A 25,140-nucleotide genomic window follows, 5' to 3' on the forward strand; every position below is an offset into this window, starting at 1 on the left:
CTTGGGTGGCTTTAGGACCCAGAGGACAGCTGCTGAGCTAGCAGTGTGAGTGAATGGAGGGGAGCCGGGCAGAGCTCTAATGCCACGCTCTCCCTGGCACATAGTAAACGCTTAGCAAATACTATTAACATCATCACCATCATTATGATTATGATTATGAGTATTAAGTGAGTGTCCTTGGGTGGCTTTAGGACCCAGAGGACAGCTGCTGAGCTAGCAGTGTGAGTGAATGGAGGGGAGCCGGGCAGAGCTCTGATGCCACGCTCTCCCCCCTACCTAACTCCACCCCGCCGGGCCATTCGGACACTTCGCCCTCCCTCCTTCCTGACACTTGGACAGCCTGCCAAGCTGCTGGACGGAGGGACCAAGCTTTAGGAGGAGCAGATGGAACGGGAAACTGTTGGTGGCTAAACTTTTTCATTTTATTTCTCCCCCCCCCCCCCACCAGCCTCTTTCCCTGCTGCTGCAGCTCCAGAGCCAGAGAGCAGCATGTCTTCCGACGAAGCCTCCGTGTTGCAGCCCTTCAAGCTGATTGCCCTGTTCTGCATCTCCATCGCTCTGTCCTTAGACGTGGTGGCCCTCCTGAGTCCGGCCTGGGTCACCTCGGACCGCTACTCTCTGTCCCTCTGGGAGGCCTGCAAACAGTCCACAGATGTGTGGCACTGCCTGTCCACCTTAAAGACAGGTAAGAGCTGCCGGGGGAGGAGGGGAGGCAGGGTGAGGGGGAAAGGGGGGCCCCTTTATCTGCTAAACTAGGGGAAATCAATCCATCAATGAGTGGTATTTCAGTGCTCATGGTGGGCAGAGCACTGTACTAAGCGCTTGGGAGAGTACAAGGGAATTAGCAGATCCATTCCCTGCCTGTGAGCTAATAGAGGAGGAAATAGACATTAATATGAAATAGGCAACTGACAAAGGTGGGGGGACCTTCATAATATCTGTGCTTACCTTGTGCTAAGCACTGTTCTAAGCTGAGGGGTAGATACGAGTTAATCAGATATCACACAGTCCCTTTCCCACCCGGAGCTCACAATCTAAGTGGGGAAGAGAACAGCTGTTGAATCCCCATCTTAGAGGTGGAACCTGAGGCACAGAACAGTTCAGTGACTTGTCTGATGTCACCCAGCAGGCGAGCGCAAGAGCCTGGATTAGAACCCATGTCCTCGGACTTCCAGGCCTGTACTTTTTCCACTAGACCTTAAAGCTCTTTGTTCAAGATTCTTATTTATCCATGTTGTGTGTATGAGTGTGTTGGTGAGAAGCAGCGTGGCTCAGTGGAAAGAGCATGGGCTTTGGAGTCAGAGGTCATGGGTTCAAACCCCGGCTCTGCCAACTGTCAGCTGTGTGACTTTGGGTAAGTCACTTAACTTCTCTGTGCCTCAGTTACCTCATCTGTAAAATGGGGATTAAGATTGTGAGCCCCCCGAGGGACAACCTGATCAACTTGTATCCTCCCCAGCGCTTAGAAAGGTGCTTTGCACATAGTAAGCTCTTCTTAATAAATGCCATCATTATTATTATTATTATTATTGGTGGGGGTGGGGATTGATCATCTGTAAAATGAGGATTAAGACTGTGAGCCCCACATGGGCCAGGGACTGTGTCCAACCTGATTAGCTTGTATCTACCGCAGCACTTAGAAGAATGCTTGACACATACTAAGTGCTTAACAAACACTATTATTATTATTATTATTATTATTATTATTATTACTATTATTATTATCTGCCATGCTGTTTCCTAACAAATATTAAGAAACATTTCTGTTTCTGTTTCTGTGCTGTGCTTAACAAATACCATTATTATTATTATTATTATTATTATCTGCTGTGCTGTTTCCTAACAAATGTTAAGAAACATTTCTGTTTCCGTTTCTGTGCTGTGCTTAACAAATACCATCATTATTACTATTATTATCATCTGCTGTGCTGTTTTGCTGTTTGAGAAGCAGCACGGCTTAGTGGAAAGAGCCTGGGCTTGGGAGTCAAAGGTCGCGGGTCCACATCCCGGCTCCACCACTTGTGAACTGTGTGACTTTGGGCAAGTCACTTCACTTCTCTGTGCCTCAGTTCCCTCATCTGTAAAATGGGGATGAAGCCTGTGAACCCCACGTGGGACAACCTGGTTGCCTGGTATCTACCCCAGTGCTTAGAACAGTGCTTGGCACATAGTAAGCGCTTAACAAATACCATCTTTATTATTACCATCAGGTTTGGGGTCTGCCTGGGCTGGGGGCCACACAGATCTCACAGGTTCAGATGAGGGAAAGAAATTTGGTGATTCTCCCACCATTTGCAGGCGGGGCAATGAGATCCAGGAGGCCTTCCCAGACTGAGCCCCTTCTTTCCTCTCCCCCTCGTCCCCCTCTCCATCCCCCCATCTTACCTCCTTCCCTTCCCCACAGCACCTGTATATATGTATATATGGTTGTACATATTTATTACTCTATTTATTTATTTTACTTGTACATTTCTATCCTACTTATTTTATTTTGTTGGTATGTTTGGTTCTGTTCTCTGTCTCCCCCTTTTAGACTGTGAGCCCACTGTTGGGTAGGGACTGTCTCTATGTGATGCCAGTTTGTACTTCCCAAGCACTTAGTACAGTGCTCTGCACATAGTAAGCGCTCAATAAATACGATTGATTGATTGATTGATTGATTGATCCAGCCTCCTGACCCTCAAACTCCAAATTCCGATAGGGGTGGAAGTTGTGGGGAAACAAGGCTTGGGAAGAACTGAGGTAAAAGTACCAGCTTCTGGTTCAGGCTCCGCATCCTCCTGGCACAAAGCAACCCAGAGCTTAAAGGGACAGTGTTTGCCGCTGCCTCGGTTCGGTGGGAAGAGCCTGGGTTGAGGAGAAACTGTTTCCACAGGAGATTTGAGTGTGTGCCCAGTTTAAGTTGCTCTGGCCGTACCCCTGTGGAAAGGGAGGGGTGAATCTCTGGGCTTGGCAAACACACAGCCTCCCCTCGGTGGAGAGCGGCTTGGCCTTGGCCAGAAAACCCTCAGTAAGGTTTGATTTTCCTCTCAGCTGCTCCCATTTGCTCCCGATGTTGCTCTTTCCCTTGTGAAGCTGCCAGGAAGTGCTAGGATCATCATCATCATCAATCGTATTTATTGAGCGCTTACTATGTGCAGAGCACTGCGCTGGGGAAGTACAAATTGGCAACATGTAGAGACAGTCCCTACCCAACATTGGGCTCACAGTCTGAAAGGGGGAGACAGAGAACAAAACCAAGCATACTAGCAAAATAAAATAAATAGAATAGATATGTACAAGTAAAATAAATAATAGAGTAATAAATATGTACAAACATATATACATATATACAGGCGCTGTGGGGAAGGGAAGGAGGTAAGATGGGGGGATGGAGAGGGGGACGAGGGGGAGAGGAAGGAAGGGGCTCAGTCTGGGAAGGCCTCCTGGAGGAGGTGAGCTCTCAGCAGGGCCTCGGTAGGATCCGAGACAGTGGACTAGATGCTCCTTTCCATCTGACCTTCAGGGATGGGAAAAGCAATGTTATCAACCGGAGGACGAAACATTAATATCCAGACAACAAAATGAGGGGGAGGTTGCACCACAAGGAGAACAGCCAGGAATGAGAAAGTAAACTATTATGTGAGGGGGCTGAGGCTGAGATTTCAGTTTTCTTCAAGAGGAGATTAAGAAAAGGAGGGTAAACTGAAGGTAACTTTGGTTCTGATGGTGGTGGAGGGGCTGGGGAGGAGGAGGCAGAAACAAAGACACGCAGCTAGAGATGGTTAAAAAGGGGCAGGCTCTGTCCCCTGTGGCTTCCTAAAGTTGTGAAATTTAAGAGAGAGGAGGAGGAGGAGGCCTGCTTAGTGCAAGGACACCTCAGCAGGCTTAAGAGCTAGAAATTGCAGCTTTGTGGTTCTAAAGATCTTGGGCTGTTCTGAAGTCAAAGCCACATTTGCGGAAATCAGGAAGAGGGGGCTGTCCCCAGGGAGAGGCTCAACTTGGACGGGCCCCGTCTCCATAGGGATGAGATCTTAAAGCACCAACCCGCTGCGACTTATCGTTGGGATACTCCATGTCTAAGAACTCTGATTCCCCGAGCCCGTTTAAGGTATTTCTCTTCCCTTGAGGGGGAAAATAGAGAAGTAGCATGACCTCGTGGAAATCCGCCCAAGTCAAGGAAGTCACTTCACTTCTCTGTGTCTCAGTTACCTCATCTATAAAATGGGGATTAAGCCATGTGAAACATGGACTGTGTCCAATTTGATTAGCTTGTTTCTACCCCAGTGCTTAGTATAGTTCCTGGAACATAGTAAGCGCTTAACAAATACCATAATAAAAAAAGAAATGAGACCCAAAACGGCAGTAATAGAAAATAAAGAGGGTCGAGTTTAAAACAACTTCCAAGCCATCTCCCAATCCTCAGGACCTACACCAAGGAGGAAGCGAAGAGATCTGTTTTCACATCTTCCTGGTTCCCCATTCACTAACCAGCTGTAGTATAGTGTAGACCTGTGGTCTCCTGTGGAACTTGACATTTTGGGAGCCAGAAAAGCCCTACAAGAGACAGTGAACCAAGGGTACATTTTCGTTCTCCGTTCCCACTCACAGTTCCCACAAACAAGCCTGTCGGTACAAACAGGCTTCTCTCGTTAGTCCAGGTTGTCTCAAAGCTTCTATTTTGTCTCTAAAATCCATCCCATTTAAGCTCCCTGCTCAGAACCACCATCAATGGTAGCTAAAAATAAGCCTGCGGGGAACTCGGAGGAGGAGGGGAAGGAATGAAATGTGGCAGAGTCTCAAACAATTCTCCAGTGGCATGGGCCATTTCGGTGTCGAGCTCTGGAGTGATCCCTGGATGGAGTCAGATGTGACCACATCCCCAGGGCCCCCCAATTCCCCATTTCTCTTGAGCCCACCTCTGACTCTGGGCTCCATCTCACCCTTCTGCCCCCATCTTGGGTTGAGGAATTAGAGGAAGGGAGAAGGAAAGGTGTTGGGGTATTTGGAAGGCTTTATGAATGGCAGCTTTTCTAGCAACAGTTCACATGAAGGGGGAGGAATACCAGTCTGCAACAAGGGAGAGTGTGTATAGCTGACTCTGTGATGGGAAAAAGGAATCACCTAAAACCTCTTCTGCAGCTCAGACTCTGGCGTTATCATCCCATAGCCCTTTTCCTCGGTCTTCTTTCTGATTCAACATCTGTAGAAGTATCAAACCCTAAAATTTCCTGATCCCTTTCAATGCCATTGTTGGTCCCTTAAGGCTTTGAGGGAGTGTATGAGAAGTTTACCAATGGAACTGTGTGGGAGAGCATTTTGGGTAAGGGGGTCACTTCAATCAGTGGTATTTATTGAACGCTTACCGTGTGCAGAGCACTGTATTAAGTGTTTGGAAAGCACTTGTACTTTCTTGAAGGTGAATGTTCAGTATGCCGGAGAATGGTAATGGGGCAAGCTGAAGTGGACGGCTTAATTTCAGGAGCTTGCATGAGGCACCATTTATGGTTTTAAAGGGCTTTGAAATGCATAGATGAAAGGTGCTATAAAATTGATGGATAAAAATAATAGTGAAGATGTCTCCCTGCCATATAGCCTCTTATTCAATGAACTCCTGGCGTTTTACCAATACTGAGTTAATTTATTAAGTCTCACGAAACCCTGGGGAGATAAGGACTGCCGAAATAAGAACCTTCAAAAATGTCGATGGTTGGATAATTAGAAAGTGCGATAGAAAATTCCCTACTAGGCACAAAGAGCTATTTGGATGAAGGCTGGATGTAACTAGATAAAAGGGAGAATCTAATAGTGTGGGAATTCCTTGTGGGTAGAAAACATGCAGAGACATGTAGAGAAAGAAGAGTCTTTCTATTATATCGTTCCCAATGCTTAGTATAGTGCAATGCACCCAAGGGATACTCAATAAATAATAGTAATTGTGGCATTTGTTAAGCACTTACTATGTGCCAGGTAATGTACGTAGCACTGGGGTGGATACAAGCAAATCAGGTTGGACACGGTCCCTGTTCTGCACATGGCTCACAGTCTTAATCCCCATTTTACAGATGAGGGAACTGAGGCCTAGAGAAGTGAAGTGACTTGCCCGAGGCCACACAGCAGACAAGTGGTGAAGCTGGGATTAGAACCCATGACCTTCTGGCTCCCAGGCCCATTCCCGGCTCCGCCAATTGTCAGCTGTGTGACTTTGGGCAAGTCACTTCAGTTCTCTGTGCCTCAGTTACCTCATCTGTAAAATGGGGATTAAGACTATGAGCCCCCCGTGGGACAACCTGATCGCCTTGTAACCTCCCCAGCGTTTAGAACAGTGCTTTGCACATAGTAAGCGCTTAATAAATGCCATCATTATTATTATTGTTATTATTGAGCAAAGCCAACAGGAAAAGCAGAGTCTCCTGCTTCTCGAGGGCCACAAACCTCGGCCCTCGAGCTTCTGGAGGAAGTCCCTGGGTACCATCTTGGCCTGCGGCCCAAGGTGGAAGAGCTTGGAAGCCAGTTGAAGGGAAGGACTCCCTGTTGGTGTCTTTTCTTGGCCATCTGGACTGGGGAGTAATTTAAGCTCAGATAGGCCCCTCTGGGGACCATGAAGGCCTCACATAAAAGCCAAGAGTATTGCAGGAAAGATTCTCTGATCATCATCATCATCATCAATCGTATTTATTGAGCGCTTACTGTGTGCAGAGCACTGTACTAAGCGCTTGGGAAGTCCAAGTTGGCAACATATAGAGACAGTCCCTACCCAACAGTGGGCTCACAGTCTAAAAGGGGGAGACAGAGAACAAAACCAAACATACTAACAAAATAAAATAAATAGAATAGATATGTACAAGTAAAATAAACAGAGTAATAAATATGTACAAACATATATACATATATACAGTCCTCACCAGGCTGGCAGTACCACAAACCCTACCCCTCTTAACCACTGGTGTCTGAGCATGACATGGAGCCAGAAAAAATGTACTTCTAGAAGAGTTTCACGGACAAGGTGTACAAATGTGCAGATTCTCTCACTGGACTGTAAGCTGACTATGGGCAGAGAGCGTGCCTGCTAATTCCATTGTATTGTATTATACAATGGATAATACTGATGCTCCCACGGGCTCAGCCAGCAAACAGCTGGGCTCACTGAAGGGGAAGGGTGACATTCTTCATGAGAGAGAAGGGCTGCCGAACTCCCTCCCTCACCCCACTGGAACTCTGTTTCTTACAGACCCAAGAGAGAACAATGGGAAACGAGCAGGGAGAGATTGGCTGGAGAGTGGAGGCAGAAAGCAAATGCTCTAAAGACTCTTCTTTTGTTTTCTTTCTGTTGGCCGCAATTTGGCTGGAAAATTCTGGGGCTAGGGCTGCAAGTGGGCCCAAAGGGAGGGAGGGAAATATGCCTGTTTGCTTCCATTAGGAGAGTAAGGGCTAACTTGCCGGCGGGTGGAGGGAGGGGAGGCATTCTGACCAGATGTTTGGGGTGCATGATATCAGCTCTTTGCTCCTGAGAAACTTTGCCCTTCCGCTGTTGTCCTCCACCCCTGTGATTTATGTCAAACCTTTGGCTAATCCCCCGTCCCATCTGCAGAGTCTGCTAAGCAAAAGGTCAGCTCCTCTCTGCTTCCCTGCCATATGCTGCCATTCTATTCAGTGACAAGGTGATTGGGAGAAAATAGAGATCTCCCAGATGCAACGAGGCAGCACCGTACCTGTAGCACTCTCCGACCTCGAAGTATAATAATAATAATAATGATAGCATTTATTAAGCACTTACTATGTGCAGAACACTGTTCTAAGTGCTGGGGAGGTTACAAGGTGATCAGGTTGTCCCACGGGAGACTCACAGTCTTAATCCCCACTTGACAGATGAGGTGACTGAGGCACAGAGAAGTGAAGTGACTTGCCCAAAGTCACACAGCTGACAATTGGCGGAGCAGGGATTTGAATCCATGACCTCTGACTCCAAAGCCCGGGCTCTTTCCACTGAGCCACGCTGCTTCTCAGAAGCTTATCTGGGAAGTGTGTTGCTCTCCTATATGGCGAGTGACCTTGGAAAATTTCAGAGCATTCCTCTGAGCCAGAGCTCTTGGATGCACACCCACCCTGTTTGGGGAAACTCTGGCCTTGGCTGTTAACCTAGGCTCTAGGACTCAGTGGGTGTTTTTTGTTTCATTTTGTTTTGTTTTTTTGGTAAGAAATGCCTGCTTTGTGCCAGGCACTGTACTAAACTCTGGGGTAGACACAAGCTCATCAGGTGGAACACAGTCCCTGTCCTACATCAATCAATCAATCAATCAATCATATTTATTGAGCGCTTACTGTGTGCAGAGCACTGTACTAAGCGCTTGGGAAGTCCAAGTTGGCAACATATAGAGACAGTCCCTACCCAACAGTGGGCTCACAGTCTAAAAGGGGGAGACAGAGAACAAAACCAAACATACTAACAAAATAAAATAAATAGAATAGATATGTACAGGTAAAATAAATAGAGTAAAAGTTGGAGGTGGAGGGTGATTAGGTTGTCCCACTTGGGGCTCAAAATCTTAATCCCCACTTGACAGATGAGGTGATTGAGGCTCAGAGAAGTGAAGTGACTTGCCCAAAGTCACACAGCTGACAATTGGCGGAGCTGGGATTTGAATCCATGACCTCTTACTCCAAAGCCCGGGCTCTTTCCACTGAGCCACACTGCTTCTCAGATGCTTATCTGGGAAATGTGTTGCTCGGAACACAGTCTCTGTCCTACATGGGGCTCCTTAATCCCCACTTGACAGATGAGGTGACTGAGGCTCAGAGAAGTGAAGTGACTTGTCCAAGGTCACACAGCAGAACAGTGGAGGAGCCGGGATTAGAACCCAAGTGCTCCCGACTCCAAAGCCCATGCTCTATTGATGAGGCCACACTGCTTTTTGAGTCTCCTTATCACTTTTGTAGAAAGTTCCACAGTGACGACACTGGTCCCCTGCAAATGGAAGCAAATTGGGAGGGTAAACCGAGTGAAATTAAACAAAACAGTGAGCTGCCCTTTAAGGACTTCTTTCCTCCTCAGAAGCCATTTGTTTGGCTCTCCAGGCACCAGGGATTGAGCTGGACACCCTACGAAGTTACGATATCCGACATGATCCCTGATCTCTGGGTGCTTACTATCACACCACAGCAGCATGGCTCAGTGGGAAGGGCCCGGGCTTGGGAGTCAGAGGTCATGGGTTCTAATCCCGGCTCCGCCACTTATCGGCTGTGTGACTTTGGACAAGTCACTTAACTTCTCTGTGCCTTAGTTACCTCATCTGTAAAATGGGGATTAAGATTGTGAGCCCCACGTGGGACAACCTGATCACCTTGTATCCCCTCAGTGCTTAGAACAGTGTTTTGCATATAGTAAGCACTTAACAAATACCATCATTATTATCAACTTCATCAGCAGCAGCAGCAGTAGCACAGAAATGCCTTAAGCAGGACAGGCAGAGTTAATAATAATAATGAAGGTTTTTATTTAGCACTTGCTATGTTCCAGGCATTGGGCTAAACCCTGGGGTAGATATAAGAACAACCTATTAGCCAAAGTCATTACAAAATCATTTGTAATTATATTACAAATCATTTATAAACAGTGTTATATCTGCCTCCCCTGTTAGAGTAAAAGCTCCCGGTGGGTAAGGAAATTCCCGATTCCTCAGTACAGTGCATTGCACCTAATGGGAGTTCAACAAATACACTCGCTCCTTCTATTACTGGGGCCTTAATACAGCGCTTGAATGATAATGATAATTATTATTATGGTATTTGTTAATCTCTTACTATGTGTGAGGCACTGTACTAAGCACTGGAGTGAAAGAAGCAAATTGGGTTGGACACAGTCCCTGTCCCATGTAGGGCTCACAGTCGCGGTGATTTTGATGAACGATCAGCCTCAAAACACCGTGGGTCTGCCCTTGACTAGGGTTCATTCATTCATTCATTCAATCGTATTTATTGAGCGCTTACTGTGTGCAGAGAACTGTACTAAGCACTTGGGAAGTACAAGTCGGCAACATATAGAGACGGTCCCTACCCAACAACGGGCTCACAGTCTAGAAGGGGGAGACAGACAACAAAACAAAACAAGTAGACAGGTGTCGATACCATCAGAATAAATAGAATTATAACTATATACACATCATTAATAAAATAAATATAGTAAATATGTACAAATAAAATAGAGTTATAAATATGTACAAATATGTACAAGTGCTGTGGGGAGGGGAAGGGGGAAGGGCGGGGGGGCGATGGGGAGGGGAGGAGGAGGAGAGGAAAAAAAGGAGGGGTTCAAAACAAAGCAAGTGCAGAAGTTTTTGAGAATTCCTTGTAACCAGCAAATAGTCAAATCCTGATTTTACGAAGCCAAGTTCTTTTCTACAGGGATTACAGGGAGAAAATCTGAAAGCGTGTTGATCTGTCTACTCCTGTTGCCTCTGTTTCCACTGTGGGAGAGCAGGAACCTTGTGGGAATCCCCTGAAAAGCATTTTTTTAAATGGGATTTGTAAAGCGCTTACTACATGCCAGGAACTATACTAAGTGCTGGGGTAACTACAAGCTAATCATACGAGACACAGTCCCTGTCCCACCTTCATTCATTCATTCATTCAATCGTATTTATTGAGCGCTTACTGTGTGCAGAGCACTGTACTAAGCGCTTGGGAAGTACAAGTTGGCAACATATAGAGACGGTCCCTACCCAACAGTGGGCTCACATGGGGCTCATGGTCTTAATTTCCATTTTACGGATGAGGGAGCTGAGGCACGGAGACGTTAAGTGACTCGCCCAAATTTCCACAGCAGGCAAGTGGGAAAGCAGGGGTTAGAACCCAGATGGCTTGACTTCAAAGCCCCATACTTTTTCCACCGGGCCACGCTAATTCTGGGTCATCATCATCATCAATCGTATTTATTGAGCGCTTACTATGTGCAGAGCACTGTGTACTCAGAGCACTCAGGTCCTTTCTGAGACACTGATCTGAGCAGGGACCAGAAACACTGCCGTGCTTCATTCAGCCCATTGTAACTCTGCCAATCCACACTCGCTGTTTGCTGGGCTAATTCATGCGTGACACAGACAAAACCCGAGGGTCATAACGGGAGACCCGTGTTCCCAGGCTCTGGTGTGAAAAAGGGGCCAACACGACAACACTTGCCTCAAGCCTCTGTTGCTAAGCACGGTAGCTATTTTTTTTCCATCATACCAGAGTGCAAATCCATACTTCAAGTGCCCATCCGTGGTAGGCTGATTTTCCAAAGGGAAGACAGTTTCCGATAAACAGCATGGCCTATTAGAGCCCAGTCCTGGGGACCTGGGTTCTAATCCCGGATCCACCACTTGTCTGTTGTGTGACCTTGAGCGGGTCACTTCCCTTCTCGGTGCCTCAGTTACCTCATCTGTAAAATGGGGATTAAGACTGTGAGACAGGGACTGTGTCCGACTCGATTATCTTGTATCTACTCCGGTGCTTCCCTCTCAGGGTCGCACCTGGAGAGTTTCCAGTCCTCTACCAGTCTCGACCATGGGAGGGAGAGCCAAGAGGAGTCCTACCCATCCCATTCCTAGCTTGGGCAGTGGCTAGTGAATGGAAGGCAATCTGCTACTTCGGGCTGTGGCACGTGGAAACCTCTACCGCATCGCAGGCGACAAGGTGGCATAGCTAGGGGTTGGGGCTTGCGAGGTGGTTGCTCTTCTACCACGACTCTATTTATTTATTTATTTCTCTATTTATTTATTTTACTGTACATATCTATTCTATTTATTTTATTTTCTTGGTATATGCTGCCAATTTGTACTTCCCAAGCGCTTAGTACAGTGCTCTGCACATAGTAAGCGCTCAATAAATACGATTGATGATGCTGCAAGTCAATACTCACCCGCGCTGGGCAGCGGCGGCACTGGAGAGAGTTGAGGACGGAGTCTCGAGTTTACTGAGCGGAAAGTGGCAGTGGTAAACCACTGGCGTATTTTTACCAAAAAAACTCTATGGATACACTACCAGAATGATTGCAGATGGAGAGCAGGAGGTTCTGGGAGAGATGTGTCCGTGGTGCCTGGAAACGACTCGATGGCATAAGTGCTAAATACAGTGCCTGGCACATAGTAAATGCTTAACAGATACAATTATTATGATTAATAAACCCATATTACTGAGCCCCTGAAAGGGGTCGGGGGAGAGGATGAGACTCATTGGCCCAAGCAAATGTTAACATCATGACAGGGGCGAAGAAAAACCTTCTTCACACTGCTGCAATGCTACTTCGGGCTGTGGCACGTGGAAACCTCTACCACAACACAGGCGACAAGGTGGCATAGCTAGGGGTTGGGGTTTGTGAGGTGGTTGCTCTCCTACCATGACTCTATTTATTTATTTATTTATTTATTTCTCTATTTATTTACTTATTTTACTGTACCTATCTATTTAATTTATTTTATTTTCTTGGTATGTTTGCTTTTTGCTCTCTGTCTCCCCCTTTTAGACTGTGAGCCCACTGTTGGGTACGGACCGTCTCTATATGTTGCCAACTTGTACTTCCCAAGCACTTAGTACAGTGCTCTGCACACAGTAAGCGCTCAATAAATACGATTGATGATGATGATGATGATAACTCTTCACCGTTACTGATCTCTTGTGTGCTTTTCCACTTGGCACTCAATCAGAGTCATTTCTGTGCCAAAATGCCACTTGTCTGCCGTGTGACCTTGAGCCAGTCACTTTACTTTATTGTGCCTCAGTTCCCTCATCTGTAAAATGGGGATTAAGACTGTGAACCCTACATGGGACACGGACTCTGTCCAACCGGATTATCTTGTGTCTACCTCAGCATTGAGTATAATGTCTGGCACATAGTAAGTGCTTAACGAATTCCATTAAAAAACAGACCCTGTAATGAGGAACATGAGGTGATCCAGCCTGCGAATAGAGCTGAACGGGATTCCCAGTTGGAATGGCCATTCTTAAGGTCCAGTTTTTGGCCATTTCGGATTCAGCATAGTCATCCATTCATTCTTTCAATCGTATTTATTGAGTGCTTATTCTGTGCCGAGCATTGTACTAAGCGCTTGGGAGAGTGTAATATAACAATCAGCAGACACAATCCCTGCCCACAACGAGCTTACAGTCTAATCAGTCAATTGTATTTCTTGAGCACTTCCTGCATGCAGAGAACTGTACTAAGCACTTGGGAGGGTACAATAGAACAATATAACAGACACATTCCCTGCCCACAGGTGCATCAAAGCACAGAGGGAGCTTTGATGACTCTTACCTCAGGGCCCACATTCCCTATCCTGCCACAGGAGAGGCTCAATCATTAACAGCTCAGAGCTTCTGACTGAAAATAAGCATTAAGGGGCCAACCTCATGGTAGAAGGCTAGTACCACTGGCTCCTATACTGGGGTTTGAGACCCCCTACCCCCAAAACAAGATTATCCCAAGCTCCCATCCCAGGAAAGTCTCCTCTGACACTACATGAGTCTTCTCCAAGAGGCCTTCCCCGACTATGCCCTCCTTTCCACTTCTCCCACTCCCTTCTGACACCCTGCCTTGCTCCATTTATTCATCCCCGTCCCAGCCCCTCAGCACTTGTATCTCCCACTCTAGATTGTAAAATCATTGTGGTCATGGATTATATCTAATTATTGTTATGTTGTTCTCTCCCAAGCGCACTTAGTACAGTGCTCTACACACAGTATTATTATTGAGTGCCATTGAGTCGTTTCCGATTCATAGAGACTCCATGGATATACTTTCTCCAGAACGTCCTGTCCTCTGCCATAATCCGCAACCTTTCTAATAGTTCTTCTGTTATCCTTGTTATGGTCTCTATCCATCTAGCTGCTGGTCTGCCTCTTCCATGTTTTCCCTGGACTATTCCTAGCATTAGCATCTTCTCCAGAGAATCAGTCCTCTTGATGATGTGCCCAAAATATGCTAATGTAAGTCGAGTCATTTGACCTTCCAAAGACCACTTTGGTTTAATTTGCTCCAAAATCCAATTGCTTGTTTTTCAGGCAGTCCATGGTATTCGCAAAAGCCTTCTCCAACACCACATTTCAAAAGAATCAATGTTCTTTCTATCCTGCTTTTTCACTGTCCAGCTTTCAGATCCATACGTCGTCACTGGAAACACCGTAGAGTTGGCAATTTGTATTTTTGTGGCAATTGTTACATCAGCATGTTTCATGATCTTTTCCCAGGCTCTTCATAGCAAGTCTTCCTAACATTAATCTTCGGCATATTTCTTGGCTACTAGTTTCTTTATTATTGACTATCGATCCCAGGAGAGGAAAACTGTCAATTATTTCAATCTTCTCTCCATCCACTACGAATATGTTAAAACTTCCAGTTGACATGATTTTCGTTTTCTTGACATTCAAATATAGGCCCATCCTTTTGCTCTGTTCCTTAACTTTTAATAATAAGCCCTGCGAATCTTCTTCACTTTTTGCTAGTAGGGTTGTATCATCAATATAACGAAGGTTGTTTATATTCCTTCCTCCAATCTTTACTCCTGATTCGTCTTCATCCAATCCGGCTACTCTCATTAGGTATTCGGTATAAAGGATGAACAGATAAGGTGATAAGCTACCTCCTTGTTTTACACCCTTACTGATGAGAAACCAATCTGTTTCTCCATATTTTGTTCTGACTGTTGCCTCCTGTTTTTCATGCAGGTTCTGTATTAATGCAATTAAATGATCCAGCATGCCCATTCTCCTTAATGTGCTTACTGCACACTGTAAGTGCTCAGTAAATACAATTGATTGACTGACTGAGGGCCCCTGAGCTGGACTCCCCTGGCGATGGGGGAGAGGTAACTCAACCAACTTTAGCTTTTGACATTTGGGGCAAAAACCTCAGTCCATACTTCACTCTGCTGCCTGGATTATCTTTCTTCAGAAGCGTTCTGGGCATATCACCCTCCTAAAAAATCTCCAGTGGTTGCCTTTCAGCTAAAACTAGCATCAAACGAAGTATCAAACAAAACCTCCGCACTACCGGCTTCAAAGCTCTCCATCACCTTGCCCCTTCTTACCTCACCTCTCTTCTCTCCTTCTACAACCCAGCCTGCACATTCCTCTAGGATGGTGCTAACCTTTTCATTGCGCCTCTCTCCCCTGTCCCACATCCTACCTCTGGCCTGGAATGCCCTCCCTCCTCAAATCCTCCAAACAATCACACTTCCCCCCACTTCAAAGCCCTACTGAAGGCTCACCTCCTCCAAGAGGCCTTCCCAGACCAAGCCCCCCTTTTCCTCCACTCCCCCTCCCCTCCATGTCACCCTGATTCGCTCCCCACCCCCTCAGCACTTGTGTATATGTGTACAAATCTATAATTCTATTTATTAATATTGATGCCTGTTTGCTTGTTTAGATGTCAGTCTCCCCCCTTGTAGACTGTAAACCCGGTATGGGCAGGGATTGTGTCTACTGCTGAACTGTACTTTCCGAGCACTTAATACAGTGCTCTGCACACAGTAAGTGCTCAATAAATTCGATTGAATGAATGGAAACCAATAACAATGAGAAGCAGCATGTCCTAGTGGAAAGAGCAGGAGCGTGGGAGTTCCGGCTCCACCACATGTCTGCTGTGTAACCTTCGGCAAGTCACTATCAATCAATCAATTGTATTTATTGAGCGCTTACTGTGTGCAGAGCACTGTACTAAGCACTTGAGAAGTACAAGTTGGCAACATATAGAGACAGTCCCTACCCAACAGTGGGCTCACAGTCTAAAAGGGGGAGACAGAGAACAAAACCAAACATACTAACAAAATAAAATAAATAGAATAGATATGTACAAGTAAAATAAATAAATAAATAGAGTAATAAATATGTACAAACATATATACATATATACAGGTGATATACATCTCTCTCTATATATAATTGTTGCCAATTTGTACTTCCCAAGCGCTTAGTACAGTGCTCTGCACATAGTAAGCGCTCAATAAATACGATTGATGATGATGATGATCTATACATATAGGTGATATACATATATACAGGTGTACACTAAACTTCTCTAGGCCTCAGTTACCTCATGGGGATTAATGGGGATTAAGACTGTGAGCCTCATGTGAGGCAGGGACTGTATCATCATCAATCATATTTATTGAGCGCTTACTGTGTGCAGAGCACTGTACTAAGCGCTTGGGAAGTACAAATTGGTAACATATAGAGACAGCCCCTACCCAACAGTGGGCTCACAGTCTAAAAGGGGGAGACAAAACCAAACATACTAACAAAATAAAATAGATAGAATAGATATGTACAAGTAAAATAAATAAATAGAGTAATAAATATGTACAAACATATATACATATATACAGGTGCTGTGGGGAAGGAGGTAAGATGGGGGGGATGGAGAGGGGGACGAGGGGGAGAGGAAGGAAGGGGCTCAGTCTGGGAAGGCCTCCTGGAGGAGGTGAGCTCTCAGCAGGGCCTTGAAGGGAGGAAGAGAGCTAGCTTGGTGGATGGGCAGAGGGATTGGGGGCATTCCAGGCCCGGGGGATGACGTGGGCCGGGGGTTGATGGTGGGACAGGCGAGAATGAGGTACGGTGAGGAGATTAGCGGCAGAGGAGCGGAGGGTGCAGGATGGGCTGTAGAAGGAGAGAAGGGATGCAACCTGATTACCTTGTATCCACCCCAGCTGCTTAGTACAATGCCTGGCACACATAGTAAGTGCTTAACAGTACCACTGAAAACAAATAAACAAAAACCAAAAAGAACTCACTGGCCATATGGGCATTCCAGAGTGGAACTGCTGAGAGCAGCAGGGGTGACAGGATGTACTTAATGTGTAGAGGAATGGACAGCTGTGGCATTAACCCCTTCCCACCCACACCAGCCATGGGAGAGAATAGCCCCTCCCCTCTCCCACTTCCCTTTCCTTCCCCTCCCTCTCTGATTCCTCATTATCACCCTTGGTCCTACAGGCTGGCTCAGACTCCTGACTTGAATGTTGGGGATGAAGCAGGGGGAACCATAAAGTCGGTCACCCAGGGCACAAGTTGGGGAAACCTGTCATAGGTGTCAACGTATTTAGTTATAATAATGGTGGTATTTGTTAAGCGCTTACTATGTGCAAAGCACTGTTCTAAGCGCTGGGGGAGATACAAGGTCATCAGGTTGTCCCAGGTGGGGCTCACAGTCTTCATCCCGGCCCCGCCCATTGTCAGCTGGGCGGCTTTGGGCAATTCACCTCACTTCTCTGGGCCTCAGTTACCTCATCTGCAAAATGGGGATTAAAACTGTGAGCTTGTAACCTCCCCAGCGCTTAGAACAGTGCCTTGCACATAGTAAGCGCCCTTCAAGGCCCTACTTCTAGACTGTGAGCCCACTGTTGGGTGGGGACCGTCTCTAGATGTTGCCAGCTTGTACTTCCCAAGCGCTTAGTAATAATAATAATAATAATAATAATGGCATTTATTAAGCATTTACTATGTGCAAAGCACTGTTCTAAGCGCTGGGAAGGTTACAAGGTGATCAGGTTGTCCCACGGGGGGCTCGCAGGCTTAGTCCCCATTTTCCAGATGAGGGAACTGAGGCACAGAGAAGTGAAGTGACTTGCCCAAAGTCACACAGCTGACAATTGGCGGAGCCGGGGTTCGAACCCATGATCTCTGACTCCAAAGCCCGGGCTCTTTTCCACTGAGCCACGCTGCTTCTCTATAAATTCTGTGAGACTGAGGGTGGGCTGAATGATGATGATGGCATTTGTTAAGCGCTTACTATGTGCAAAGCACTGTTCTAAGCGCTGAGGAGGATACAAGGTGATCATATTGTCCCGTGTGGGGCTCACAGTCTTAATCCCCATTTTACAGATGAGGTGACTGAGGCACAGAGAAGCTAAGTGACTTGCCCAAGGTCACACAGCTGACAATTGGCAGAGCTGGGATTTGAACCCATGACCTCTGACTCCAAAGCCCGTGCTCTTTCCATAAGCCCAAGCATGAGAAGTAGTGTGGCTTAGTACAGTGCTTAGTACAGTGTTCTGCACACAGTAAGCGCTCAATAAATACGATTGAATGAATGAATCCCCCTTTTACAGATGAGGGAACTGAGGCCCAGAGAAGTTAAGTGACTTGCCCAACATCACACAGCTGACAAGTGGCGGAGCCGGGATTTGAACCCACGACCTCTGGCTCCCCAACCCGTGCTCTATCCACTGAGCCACTCTCTCTCTTATTCAAACATAGTCCTTGGCACTGATTCACAGTCTCAAAAACCTGCTGTTTTGATAGTTCCCAGCACACATGTTGAGCCTTATTTCTCCCTAGGAAATTCCCCTTCTCTTTTCTGCTTCTTTCCCCTGCTCACTGGCATGAAGTAGGGGCCTCATGCCCTTGGTTTCCCTCTCTCTCTGTGCATGATTTTGTTAACTGTGGTATTTTCCAGGCACTGCACTAAGCACTGGGGTGAAAACAAGTGAATCGGGTTGAACACAGGCCCTGTCCCGCGTGCGGCTCACAGTCTTAATCCTCATATTCCATATCAGGTAACTGAGGCCCAGAGAAGTGAAGTAACTTGCCCAAGGCCACACAGTGGACAAGTGGCAGTCCTGGAATTAAAACCCATGACCTTCTAACTTCCAGGCCTGTTCTCTTTCCACTATGCCATGCTGCTTCTCCATGCTGCTCTGCCACTTGTCTGCTGTGTGCCCTTGGGCAAGTCACTTCACTTTGCTGTGCCTCAGTTACCTCATCTGTAAAATGGGGATTAAGACTGTGAGCCTCATGTAGCTCTCTTCCTTCAAAGCCCCACTGAGAGCTCACCTCCTCCAGGAGGCCTTCCCAGATTGAGCCCCCCTTTTCCTCCCCTCTTCCTCCCCTCCCCATCGCACCCCACCCTACCCCCTTCCCTTCCCCACAGCACTTGTGTATATTTTTACATATTTATTACTCTATTTTTTAATGATGGATATATAGCTATAATTCTATTTATTCTGATGATATTGACCCCTTCTAGACTGTGAACCCATTGTTGGGTAGGGACTGTCTCAATATGTTGCCGACTTGTACTTCCCAAGCGCTTAGTACAGTGCTCTGCACAAAGAAAGTGCTCAATAAATACGATTGAATGAATGAATGAATGTGGGACAGGGACCCTATCATTATCATCAATCGTATTTATTGAGCACTTACTATGTGCAGAGCACTGTACTAAGCGCTTGGGAAGTACAAATTGGCAACATATAGAGACAGTCCCTACCCAACAGTGGGCTCAATTTGCTTGTATCCACTCCAGCGCTTAGTACACTGTCCGGCACACAGTAAGCACTTAACAAGTACCACAGTTATTATTATTGTGATTATTGTTAACTCTCATGGAAACGTCTTTGCAACCCTTTGACTCTTTTTCCTCTCACTGTTCTTTTTTCTATGCCCTCTTCTGCCAGTTCTTTCAGTTTCAGCCCTGTTATCCTCTTGCTCCCTTTATCTTTCAGCCCGGCTCTTCATTATTCCCTTATGGCTTTAATAACGATGCCATTTAAATGCTTACAATGTGCCAAGCACTGTGCTAAGTGCTGGGGTAGATACAAGGTAATCAGGTTGAACACAGCCTCTGTCCCACAAGGAGCTCGCAGTCTAAGTGTGAGGGAGAACAGGTATCGAAACCCTACTTTAAAGATGAGGAAACTGAGACATAGAGAAGTTAAGAAATAAGCTTCAACCAATGCCCTCATTACCTATTGCCGTGGGATTTGGTGAATAGCAATTCTGTGTTCTCCCTCTCCACATCCTTCATGATTTTATAGGTTTCAAATATGTTCCCCACTGTTGGGTAGGGACTGTCTCTATATGTTGCCAATTTGTACTTCCCAAGCGCTTAGTACAGTGCTCTGCACACAGTAAGCGCTCAATAAATACGATTGATTGATTGATTGATTCCCCCTCAGTCTCCATTTTTCCAATGATATTTACTGAGCACTTACTGTGTGCAGAGCACCATACTAAGTGCTTAGGACTCGAGTACAGTATAACAGAGTTGGTAGACATGTCCCTTGCCCACAAGGAACTTATAATGAAGGGAGGGGGGTGAGGGTGGTGGTCATCGATGTTCTACTGGATAGTGGTGGGGAAAGGGTTGGGAGGGATTTGGGTCAGTCTGACATATCTCAGGGACTAATCTGACTTCAAAAAATCGGTTTCTTTGCTGTATTGGAGTCTGGAACCGAGAGACCATTATAGTATCTCTGTACTGCCGACTCCTTTCATCCATCTCCACCTCCACCCCAAACCTACAGATCCTTCTCTTAGCCAGCCTTTTATGCTCCATGCTACACCCAAATTTCCTTCTATTTCTACTCTTTCCACTTTCTCCAAATCCTCCCCAGACTGGCCATTACTTTTTTTTAAGGTATTATTTTTTTTTTTAAATGACATTTATTAAGCGCTTACTATGTGCAAAGCACCGTTCTAAGCGCTGGGGAGGTTACAAGGTGATCAGGTTGTCCCACGGGGGGCTCACAGTCTTAATCCCCATTTTACAGATGAGGTAACTGAGGCACAGAGAAGTGAAGTGACTTGCCCAAAGTCACACAGCTGACAATTGGCAGAGCCGGGGTTTGAACCCATGACCTCTGACTCCAAAGTCCGGGCCCTTTCCACTGAACCACGCTGCTTCTCACAGTAAGCACTTTGTTAAGTGCTTACTCCGTGACAGGCACTGTTCCAAGCACTGGGGTAGATAGAAGATACTCAGGTCGGCCACCTTCCATGTCCCACGTGGGGCTCACAGTCTTAATCCCCATTTTACATATGAGGTAACAGGCTCAGAGAAGTTAAACAATTTGCCCAAGATCACACAGCAGACTAGGGGCATGGGATTAGAGCCAAGCCCTTTTGACTCCCAGCTCATGCTCTGCCCACTAGCCCACACTGCTTCTCTAGCTGAGTCAATGAGTTAGTAATAACAATAATAATAATAATAATGGCATTTCTTACTATGTGCTTAGCACTGTTGTTCCCAAGCACTTAGTAAAGTGCTCTGCACACAGCGCTCAGTAAATACGATTGAATGAATCCCCCCATCTTACCTCCTTCCCCTCCCCACAGCCCCTGTATATATGTGTGTACAGATTTATTACTCTTATTTATTTAATTGTACATATTTACTATTCTATTTATTTTATTTTGTTAATGTGTTTTGTCATCTGTCTCCCCCTTCTCGACTGTGTGCCCGCTGTTGGATAGGGACCGTCTCTATATGTTGCCAATCTGGACTTCCCAAGCGCTTAGTACAGTGCTCTGCACACAGTAAGCGCTCAATAAATACGATTGAACGAATGAATGACTGAATGAGTTGTCCTAGAAGAGGTGACAATATGTCTTTGCTTCAAATACAGCTTAATTTGAGCGTCCATCCAAGTCAAGTCAATGCACAACCCCCGAGCAACACAAAAACACACACAGAAGTTGAGTGGCATTTCCATGCCGAGATAGTGGTAAACTTGATTAGAGAGACCGTTAATCAATCATTCTCTTGCAACTGCACGATGCCTTTCTCTAATGAACTGCACCACTCTCTCTCCCTTATTAATGCGCCTGATCTGAGCAGTAGAAACAAGGAGTGTGGGCTTCTAAAGGCCGGGAGTATTGGTGGGTGGGAGGGGGAGGAATAAAGACCATGGAGGAGGAGGTCAATAGCAAATGTTTTATTAGGCTGGAACCTCCTTGCAGGGGGCTCTGCATTCAGAGAAACAAGCCAGACAAGGTCCTGTTATGAAACTATGGACAAACCTCCAAATGAAATCATCATCATCATCATCATCAATCATTTATTGAACACTTACTGTGTGCAGAGCACTGTACTAAGCGCTTGGGAAGTACAAGTTGGCAACATATAGAGACAGTCCCTACCCAACAGTGGGCTCACAGTCTAAAAGGGGGGAGAAATGACCCTATCTGAAGCATTCCTACTGAAAAGTCCTTAAGCATCCTCAGTGCTCCCCTGTTCCATGTTTCAATCCAACATAGAGACAGATTCTCTGAATACAGATCAATCCCTCAAATTCACTCAGGCTAAATCTAACCCCTCCATTCATTCATTCATTCAGTTGTATTTATTGAGCACTTACTGTGTGCAGAGCACTATACTAAGCGCTTGGGAAGTACAAGTTGGCAACATATAGAGACAGTCCCTACCCAACAACGGGCTCACAGTCTGGAAGGGGGAGACAGACAACAAAACTAAACCTGTGGACCGGTGTCAAGTCTTCAGAACAAATAGAATTAAAGCTAAACTGCTCTTTGTCACTCTCGTCCTCCAACTCTTCCTCCTGCCTATCTAAACCAAGGAGGGAAACTTTTCTTAATAATTCAGGATTGAGTCCAGCCCATGCCCACCTTTTAACCCATCGGATGCATGCCTGCTGAAATCTAAGGGGGTTTGGGATGTCTCCCAGCTATTAATTGCTGATTAACAGAATTGGAGGCCAGTCTTTTGTTGCTGGGCCATTCACTGGCCTTTTATTCTGCCGTTTCCAGATGCTTCACCCACTGTATTCCCAACTGATGCTCACAAGCCAAAGCCTTAGTTAGCGCGATTTCCCAATTCAGCTCTGCTCTCTTGCCCTTCTTGAATGGTTTCCCCAGGGATGTCGGATTCAATTCAGCCCTCCACCAGCTAGTGTTTTTCCATTCTGCAGTATTTTTGGAAAGGACATGACTGAGATGATTGTCTTTTTGATGAGTGTGTGATTCTTCATTTTTTTTTTTAATGTTACTGGTTAAGCACTATGTTCCAGGCACTGTACTAGTGGTAGGGGTAGTTACAAGACAATCAGGTTGGACCCAGTCCCTGCCCCCCAGTCTGTTGGAGGAAGGGGGATTTAATCCCCCGTTGATCCCCATTTTACAGATTAAGTAACTGAAGGACAGAGAAGTTAAGTGATTTACCCAAGATACTAATAATAGTAATAATTATGGTATTTGTTAAATGCTTTTTATGTGTCAGGCATTCATCATCATCATCATCATCAATCGTATTTATTGAGCGCTTACTGTGTGCAGAGCACTGTACTAAGCGCTTGGGAAGTACAAGTTGGCAACATATAGAGACAGTCCCTACCCAACAGTGAGCTCACAGTCTTAAAGGGGGAGACAGAGAACAAAACCAAACATACTAACAAAATAAAATAAATAGAATAGATATGTACAAGTAAAATAAATAAAGAAATAAATAGAGTAACAAATATGTACAAACATATATACATATATACAGGTACTGTGGGGAAGGGAAGGAGGTAAGATGGGGGGGTGGAGAGGGGGACGAGGGGGAGAGGAAGGAAGGGGCTCAGTCTGGGAAGGCCTCCTTCAATTATATGATTCATTCAATCATATTTATTGAGCACTTACTGTGTTCACAGCACTGTACTAAGCGCTTGGGAAGTACAAATCGGTAACATATAGAGATGGTCCCTACCCAACAACGGGCTCATAGTCTAGAAGGGGGAGACAGACAACAGAGCAAAACAAGTAGACAGGCGTCGATACCATCAGAATAGATAGAATTATAACTATATACACATCATTAATAAAATAGAGTAATAAATATGTACAAATAAATGCAAGTGCTGTGGGGAGGGGAAGGGGGTAGGGCAGAGGGAGAGAGTAGGGGTGATGGGGAGGAGGAGGAGGAGAGGATAAGGGGGGCTCAGTCTGGGAAGGCCTTTTGGAGGAGGTGAGCTCTCCGTAGGGCTTTGAAGGGAGGAAGAGAGCTAGTTTGGTGGATGTGTGGAAGGAGGACATTCCATCATCAATCGTATTTATTGAGCGCTTACTATGTGCAGAGCACTGTACACTAGCTACTGTACTAAGTACTAAGCGCTGTACTAAGCCTGGCATTCCAGGCCAGGGGAAGGATTTGGGTTGGTGGTCGACGGTGGCACAGGCGAGAATGAGGCCCAGGGAGGAGGTGAGCGGCGGGACCAGAGGAGCGGAGGGTGCGGCCTGGGCTGGAGAAGAAAAGAAGGGAGGTGAGATAGGAGGGGGGAATGTACTGTACTATACTGTAGTACTGTACTGAACTGTAGTACTGTACTGTAGTACTGTAGTACAGTACAGGCACTGTACTTAGTGCTGGGGTGGATGCAAGCAAATCGGGTTGGACACAGTGGGGCTCAGTGACTCGATCCTCCTTTTACAGATGAGGAGACTGAGGTACAGAGAAGGTAGGCGACTTGCCCAAGGTCACACAGCAGACAAGAGGAAGAGCAAGGATTAGAACCCATGACCTTCTGACTCCCAGGACCCTGCTCTATCCACTACACCATGCTGCTTCCTAAGGACTTGGCCAAGGTCACACAGCAGATAGTAGCAGAGCCGGGATTAGAACCCAGGTCCGCTGGCTCCCAGGGCCGTGCTCTTTGGACTAGGCCACGCTGCTTCCTTATGTTACGTGTAAACATCTGGAAATCACCCCTTTGATCAATCAATGGCACTTATTGAGCGTTTAATGTGTGCAAAACACTACTAAACACTTGGAGGAATACTATTCAATGGAGTTGGTAGACATGATCCCTACCCACGAGAAGTTTACAATCTAGGGGGGATACAGACATTAAAATAAATTAGAAATAGGGGAAATGGGAGAGTATAAGGAATGTACACTAGTGCTTAAGTGCTTAGTACGGTGCTCTGCACATAGTAAGCGTGCAATAAATACGATTGATAATGATAGTGCTGTGGGTCTGGGGATGGGGTGAATATCAAGTGCTTAAGGATTGCCCCGTACACAAGTACAATCCCTCCATCGCTCAATTAATCAATCATGTTTATTGAGCGCTTACTATGTAGAGAGCACTGTACTAAGCATTTGGGAATGTACAATATAGTAGAGTTGGTAGACACATACCCTCTGTGGGACAGGGACTGTGTCCAACTTGATTATCTTGTATCTATCCTAGTGCTTAGAACTGTGCCTGGCATATAGTAAGTGCTTAACAAATACCATTAATAACAAGAATCTAGAGGGGATGACAGAGAGTAATATAAATAAATAAATTATCGATATGTACCTAAGTGCTGTGGGGCTGAGGGAGGGATAAGCAAAGGGAGCAAATCCAAATGCAACTCTTGAATGTGTGCAAATTCAAGTATTGCAAATAAGTGCATTTGGCACTTAACTTATCT

The 25,140-nt window shown here is 45.9% G+C and overlaps 1 protein-coding gene and 1 non-coding gene across 3 annotated transcripts in view; both read left to right on the plus strand.

Moving 5' to 3' along the window:
- Window positions 1-205: 205 nt before the first annotated feature.
- Window positions 206-25,140, plus strand: part of LOC119929961 (transmembrane protein 47-like) — a 50,402-nt gene continuing 25,467 nt past the window's right edge. Inside the window, exons 1-2 of one of the 2 annotated variants that reach the window (XM_038748348.1) lie at window positions 206-221; window positions 449-685. In XM_038748348.1, the coding sequence (XP_038604276.1) occupies window positions 490-685 (196 nt within the window). In that variant the 5' untranslated portion in view covers window positions 206-221; window positions 449-489. Of the gene's footprint in view, window positions 222-287; window positions 686-25,140 lie in introns of those variants that run through there. The other variant, XM_038748347.1, reaches the window with a different exon arrangement.
- On the plus strand, window positions 11,469-11,606 carry LOC119930262. Its single transcript, XR_005451744.1, has one exon. It is a non-coding gene; the product is annotated as a small nucleolar RNA SNORA7 (small nucleolar RNA).

This window comes from Tachyglossus aculeatus, chromosome 6 (genome assembly GCF_015852505.1).
Source record: "Tachyglossus aculeatus isolate mTacAcu1 chromosome 6, mTacAcu1.pri, whole genome shotgun sequence".
In the NCBI taxonomy this organism is placed as follows: Eukaryota; Metazoa; Chordata; class Mammalia; order Monotremata; family Tachyglossidae; genus Tachyglossus; species Tachyglossus aculeatus.